At 34.1% G+C, this 7,535-nt stretch overlaps 1 protein-coding gene across 1 annotated transcript in view; it reads right to left on the reverse strand.

Moving 5' to 3' along the window:
* The window catches only part of LOC106465931 (tetraspanin-13-like), a 27,157-nt gene that overhangs the window by 11,264 nt on the left and 8,358 nt on the right, over window positions 1–7,535 (reverse strand). The window contains exon 3 of the mRNA XM_013926174.2: window positions 6,827–7,045. Coding sequence (XP_013781628.1) covers window positions 6,827–7,045 — 219 coding nt within the window. The remainder of the gene's footprint in view (window positions 1–6,826; window positions 7,046–7,535) is intronic.

Genomic DNA, 7,535 nt, shown 5'->3' on the forward strand with positions numbered 1-7,535 from the left:
TATATATATATATATATATTTATCATTTTCATTATATTGACCTTCCAGCCATGCCTGGCTAACAATACAGAAGTTACAATGACCAAGCACATGTGCACTCATGATACTGTATCCAATAATATAAAATTTACCTTTAGTCTTTACAAAATTACCTGTCTCGGCTGTGTTTTAGTGGACTAATATTTTGTAAAATACAGTCACATTTCAATTATTATACATTATATACATTAATATTGTTTACAAATAAGTTCTTAAACTTATTTTTCTAAAAATATAGAACAGTAAATAAAGAAGTAAAGCAAACAATTATCTCTTCTAGTTATGAACTTTGTACTCATTTGCTGTTTGTCATAGGTTGCTAAGACTTATGAAATTTACCACATGGAGGATGTGTGAAGAAAATTTTTTTTAGGTTTTATATATACATTATAAATAACCCAAAAAAAAATCATAAATTACTATACTGATACCATAGAATTCCATAATAATTTATCAAGTGTAGTAACTAAGATGTATTTGGGTCTAAAAAATATATGAAATTTCGAGCTCACTACAGATTTATCTTATTGTTTGAAATCTTGTGTGAAAAGAACAAGATTAAAACAATAACATATCAAAATGGCTGAGAAAACTACTATGGGGACATTCAGAGCTTTCGATTGGTTATTCATGTCATATATAGAAGTAGGTAGGGGTGCATGGGTACCTGGCCAGATAATCGTCCCCAGCTGGGTATTGGACTACCCGGTAATACTTGGCTCTGGCCGAGTATCGAAGTTAGGCATCTAAACCATAATCTTTGTGGCAACTAACACAGTACTAAAAGTTACAGTCAATAATTGGTTTAGTTATAAAAAAACAAGTTCCGAGCAACAAAAACTGACTGTCTGCTGAAAGTCGGGGATTTAGAAAACAATAGGGGTTAATAACAGGCATGGCTTGAGAAGTAGATTTCTGGGGAAGGTGGGGGTTTTGAGAACAATAAGGGGTTAGGGTTTGAGAAGTTGGGGCTACACATTGAAATTTGAAATTAAATGTGAACATTCTGTTGGTGATTATTTGGTTAAATGTAATAAATGTCAATTTTTTTTGTTTCTAATTTTTGTATATGTTGTTTTTTAAGGGGGAGGGGCAAGGGGAGAACCCGGCCCCAGCTGAAGCTTAGTATATAAGGGAGCATTTCCAAAAATGTAAAGAGGTAGGTAGAGGGTCATTGTGTTTAATTCAGTACATGAGCAGTATCTTAGCAAATAGGAAAGATAAGAGGCTCTTATTTTATATTTTAGTTTGTCAATATTGGTAGTTTGAGTTCTTAATTTGTACGAAACTACAGACTTAGTATTTTGACATCACAAACATCTAATTTGAACCAGTGCTGCATTACCATACTACGTGACACACAAAATCGATTTTAGCTGTGTTATTTTTATATTTACTTTTATATTAAGAAATTAACTAATTTATAATACTAAAATTTGAATTATAATCTACAATTTGATACCAAACTTATTGACATAAATTCATAAAATAGTAGTTCAATCAAATTTTGAATGCAAGTCAACAAACACGATGACATGGCCTTTAACACATGACCCACTGCAATAGGGTTAAAGGCTCAGGGTCAATTGAAGAATAGTAATTGGTAGACATCTGTATCCTTCTGAAGATTAAGCAGCAAAATGATGAAGGTAGTTGGAAACAGAAGCGTGTGAGGTAGTCCACATGAATGCCAGAGAATGAGTCAGGTGCCGAATCTGGTGAGAGGAGACTCAAAATAGTCTATGCATATCCATTCCCCAAAAAATAAACAACTCAGATGAATTGGCAGATCCATCCAGTAGGAGGTCAAGTAGAAAATGGGTCCCAAGGAATGAACAGATAGAGGTAGGAACCTCTGATGGAAGAAGTACAAGAGAGACAACAACAAATGGCCCATACAGGGCACAGGAGTCTGTCCAGGTCTGAACATTAATAGATATGGAAGATAGAAGAAAATGTAGCACCACCTTCGATAGCAGTCAAAGTTTTAAGTAGAAAGGAATGGTCTGGATAGAGAAGAATGTATGAGTGGTAGAAGAGAGCCCCAGGAGAAGTCTATGGCATAAACTTCAGAAAAGCAACGACCACATGCAAGAAGGAGAAAGAAACAAGTTTTGAGAGAGAGAGCAAATAACATGGGGTTCAAAGTGAGAGCATGAAGAATGACATTCAAGTCCTAGTCTGGTAATGGAGTGGGAATAAAAGGTTTGTGCATGAAGAAGGAGCAAAGGACAGAGGAGGAAAATAAAACCTTTGAAGAAATGGTAAAGGCAGAACATTGTAGACAGGTCAGCCCAATACCCTGCAATAGTAGAAACAGACAAGCTGCAATTGAACAGCCAAATAGAGAAAGAGGTGAGGTAAAATAAGGTAGGATGGTAGTGGTGAATTGTCAGAGGGGAGACCAACAGTGATAAGTAGCCATTTTTGTTAGTATACCGCAGCGGTTGAAAAATGAAAGGAGTGGGAAGGAAAGAATGCTACACAACTGAAAAGTCCAGTTCTGAGGGTGATCCCACATGTCAATTTGTGATGGAAAAAAAAACAGATGATTTGTTTAATTTATTCCACAAAATTTACAATTTCTTAGGAAGGGGTGTTTGTTACACTCTTTAATAAAATTATTCATTATTTCATTTTGTACATGCTAAAATATGTTTACAAATATCTAAGTCCAGTTTATTCTGTAATAAAAAAAGAGTTGATTGATGGAAGCAACTATTAGTTTATTCTGTAATAGTTGTTTCCACCAATTAGCTTTTTTTTCTTCCAACCCTTGCATTATTGAGTTCCATGTTGGATTGCTCCTCATATATGGGGCCTTAAATATATGATTAATAGTTGTTTCTTCCTGGTTATGAGTTCCTCATCTTTGATCATTTAGTGACCAGTTTTTTCTACTCTTGTGCTCACTTCCACACCATAGTCCCTATCATACAATTACACTGGTCGCACTACTTTTATCATCATCAAGTAATTTTATCTTCTGATTAAGTTCTTAATATCTTTATAAAAGTTATTTATGTTGAATTACCAATTCTAGTCCACATTACTTTGATTTCTTACTCAAGCATTTTCTGAAGCACCTCTTGTTATGCTTTCATGATTTTTTCCAACAAGGCTTCTTCTTTCACGAGTTGGATCACTTTCCAACTTTCCACCTGGTTTAGTCACTTGATAAAGAAAGTGAGCCATGTAGGTTTTTCAATACGGTCCATTAATTTCACCATCTCTTTCAAACAAATCTTTGGGTATCTATCTTCCATAATTTTCAAAACTCTAATAACATGTTTGACATTTTTCTGACTGCTTTGTAATCCATACTTGTCCATTCTCCACAAGTAATTGGGTATATTTCTGTCAAAGTTTAAAATTCTCTTCATATATGTTATTTTGCATTTTTTAAGCTCTTCATTTTCATTCCAGCCTCAAGCTTCTACTCCATACAACAAAACCTTCTGAATCAAAGTATTAAAAAGATATATATTACTGTTATGCCCATACATCACACTTATTTTCATTCAACTCCATACCGTATTGATGATCATTTGAGCCTTTCCAATTTGCCACTTAATGTGTTTTGTGTTACAACATTTTTTGTAGAAAACCAAACTCCCAAGCATTTGGACATGTTGACCACCTCAATAAGCTGACCTTTCTATGATCAGCTATCTTCTTTACTAAGCTTCCTTTATGGAATGCCATCATCTCTGATATTTCCAGATCAGTAACCAGATAATTTCTTTCCACATATTTTTCACAGAATTTAACCACTTCTCTCATGTCATTTCTATTATCAGCCAGTGCAACAATGTCAACCACAAATTTAAGATCAGTTATTTTTTTCCAATAACAATTCCTCCAATATTCCTCGTAATCCATTCATCTTCCCAATAAATGATAAAAATACTAAATAACACTGGGCTTAATGGACTTTTTTGTCTCACTTCTTTTGAAGTCCAAAACTTATCCAATCATCCTCTTGATGATGTTCCTTCTTTCCTTGTAAACACTCTCGATCATCCTGTGCATTCTTTCTCTAATCCCCATTTTCCAGATCTTTTTGCACAGCTTCTTCCTACTGACCTTGTTAAAAAGTTGCTCTAAAGTCACTACACCATGCATACAATCTTCTTAGCTTATTTTCAATTAGTGTACTGAACACAAAAATGTCATGTCACAATTTTTCTTTAATCCTGCTTGGTTTTCCTTAATTAGCCTTTCTTTGTTGAGCCAGTTCATGAGCCATGTAGTCATCATGCTGGCCAATGTCTTGTGCAGAGAGTTAAGTGACATGATTCCTCTACAATTCTTTGGGTTGCCTTTTTTTGCCAGTCTTGTAGATTGGGCAAATTAGTCCATCACTCCAACTGTCAGAGCAGACCCCACTCTTTCAGATCTCACTGAGTGGTTGCAAAAAATCCTCTTCATTTCCTGCATAAGTGCCATATAAAATTTGTTGATATTCATGTTCTCACCATGGTTCATACTGATTTGCTCAGATCAATTTCTGTTTCTAAGCACTCTCAAAATGTTTATCAAGCACTTTTTGGAAGCTACAATCTACATCAAAATCAATCGGATTCCACTGAAATTTTATAAAATTCATATTTATTTGTTGAACATATGAAAGAAAAGAAAGACTTTAATTACTGCACTTAACTCCACAACATGCATTAAAGTTAGATATATCAATATAGTCTATTGTTATAATACATGCAAGCAGTTTTGCAAAAAAAAAAGGCCCTTTTCAAGCACTTTCAAGCCCTTCCAATTCCATTCTCAATTTCAAGGACTTTCAAGGATATATATGCACCCTGTCCCACTCAGCAACTTGCCATTCTTCAGTTTCTTAATTGACTCTGTCAATTCTTCTCCTTCAAATTCAGTATCTCATTCATTATTTTCAAATGATAACACTAGATGTTGGAGTTCTCACCATCAATTGCTGCTACTCATCTCTTCTGTTTCTAATAATTGCACAGTGTTCTCCCCAGTGGTGCATAGTTTAACCTCTTGCTTTCCAAATTTATTAGCATGTTGCCAGAAGAGTTTACTCTTCTTGATTTCCTTTCAAATCCTTTCTTTCATCTGATTTTGCATTTCCCAATATCTCATCCCGAGGTTTCTTCTCACTATAATATAACGAGTCCAATCAACTTCTTTCTAAGTTGTCTCAGGAATCTTCTCAAAAGTCTCTCACTTTGTTTGTATTCACTATCCTTGTAATGTTTCTTTTTACTTCCTGTCTTATGTTTAATCTTAATTTATTTGGTACTCATCTTAAAAATTTCCTTCAGGAGTTGTATTCTCCATTGTTTATCTTTCTCATTTTTTATTTTCCACTAATAACATTGTTCCAGGTTAGCTACAAACTCTCATCTTTTAATTGGGTTCTATTTATAGTACTACTGAGTCCTAAGGATCTCATTCTCCTCATGTCCCATTTGACAGCTTCCTTAAAATACCATTCATATCCATCATTTAGTTGTTTCACCCATGATGATTCCCATTTCTTCCCAACCCACATTTCAAATAAAACAATAATGTCAAAACTACAAATCATCATTTTTGTTATAAAGTCCCTCCACATTCTAGTAAGTAATTTTCTTGCTTTATCCCAGGTTAAATTCTGCACTTCCTTGTTCCTGTTGTTTCATTCCAAAAGCCTTTTCCTAAATTATTCCAAGGCTTCAATCAGTTTTTTGACTCTAAGGACTGAGAGAAAGTAGGAATCAGGCTGGTGAGGAGGATGTAGTATAATATTGTGGGAATGAAGCTGTTTGAGAAAGAAGATAGCATGGACAGAAACATCTGGAGAAAGAAGAAAAACAAAAAAAAATAATGAGGGGAAGAATTGTGTAGAAACATGAAGTGTCATAAGTAATGGGGTAAAAGAAAGAATGGTACATATCTGGGTGATAAGGTCTTGGAAACCTGAAGAGAAATGAACTTTTTCTTTAGAAAGAATAGAGGTATCCAAGGCAAATCCAGGCAGTAGAAGTCATCCCATTTTATCCTCCTTAACTTCTACCTTTAAATCCTGGAATGGGAAATTGTGGCAGGTGTGGGAGAAGAGGGTCCAGGCAGCAACATGGACCCTACCACATATTGGATGATGTTTGCCATTTTGTCCACAGACAAAACACTTCCAGAATTGTTAGGAAATTGGTCATTGTGAGAGTTATTGTCACTCATATTAGGTGAAGATGAAAGTACAGTGAATTGTGAATTCATACTGTAGAGAACTTGAAGACACAAAGTTGTACGAGTGAAAAAGTTTGTTACAAGTCTCAACAATGAAAACCCCATCTGAACACAACCATGCTAAGGAAAAGAATGACATAATACACTTACGAATGTAGGGAGAGCTTTTGTGCAAGAAGGTGTGTCATACTCCTATTGGTGGGGGGTTTTGCTGCATGGGTTTTGCCATCATGTAGTAACACAATTTCACATCATTCACATGACTTTTAAGTAGTTTTCACAAAGCTGGTAGCATGAAAGTCTCTTGGGCAGATAGCACGATCTCAAGAGGAAAATAGCTTTCTGTGTATAGAGATGAGTGATTGTACTGGAATTCTAGTTTTCACCATGATTATACGTACGATGTGTGTGTGTATGTGTGTTTCAGTGTAACGCTAATCTTTATCAAAAATGTAATGACATTTTAATTCATATTCAGCAATATTTATATAAATGTCTTATTAAAAACAAAAGAATCAAATATTAACAATTATTCTAAATCATAACAACATACAACATTACACATTACTGATGTACATACCCCCCAACAGGATGGATGTCCCATTTTCTCCTCTGGTCCTAAAGTGTAGTTTTCAAACCCACAACAGTTAAAGAAACGTTGAGCTTCACTTTTCAGTTCATTAGAAGAGCTTCGCCATCCTTTGACAGCAATCTTGTGCTGCTGATCTTCATTAAATGCAAGACAAGCACACGCAACGCTGAATTGGATGATGAACAAGATGAACAAAATTATCATATACTAATATAATTGTTAAGAAAATAAAAATTAACAATGCAAGTACTAATTTAAATTAGGAGTAGTTCCTTTGTTTAAAAGAACCTTATATCCTAGGATTAAATATCCTCTAACATAGGAAAGAATTTATCCAAACGACTCCATGAAATTTGAGGGAGTTCCTCAACAATAACTCTATTTCCAAGTCATACTTTTTCCAATAGGAATTGGAATAATATGGAAGAAATAAACAATTCATAAATTTGACTTGAAGCAAATAAACTAATGTTTTTCACTTAGCTGTCATTATTATATTCCAAGACGAATAATGCAGAAACTACAAAAATTACATTAAAATGAAAAAAAAAGAAAGCTTTGAAAGCTACATAATTTTATCTTTTTCTCCCACCCAAAGTTACACATAAAGATTTTGATTTCTTACACAGTAATGTATAACAAGGTAATATATATATATATATATATATATATATATATATATATATGAAGAATAACA

This window comes from Limulus polyphemus, unplaced genomic scaffold (genome assembly GCF_000517525.1).
Source record: "Limulus polyphemus unplaced genomic scaffold, Limulus_polyphemus-2.1.2 Scaffold2097, whole genome shotgun sequence".
Classification (NCBI taxonomy): domain Eukaryota; kingdom Metazoa; phylum Arthropoda; class Merostomata; order Xiphosura; family Limulidae; genus Limulus; species Limulus polyphemus.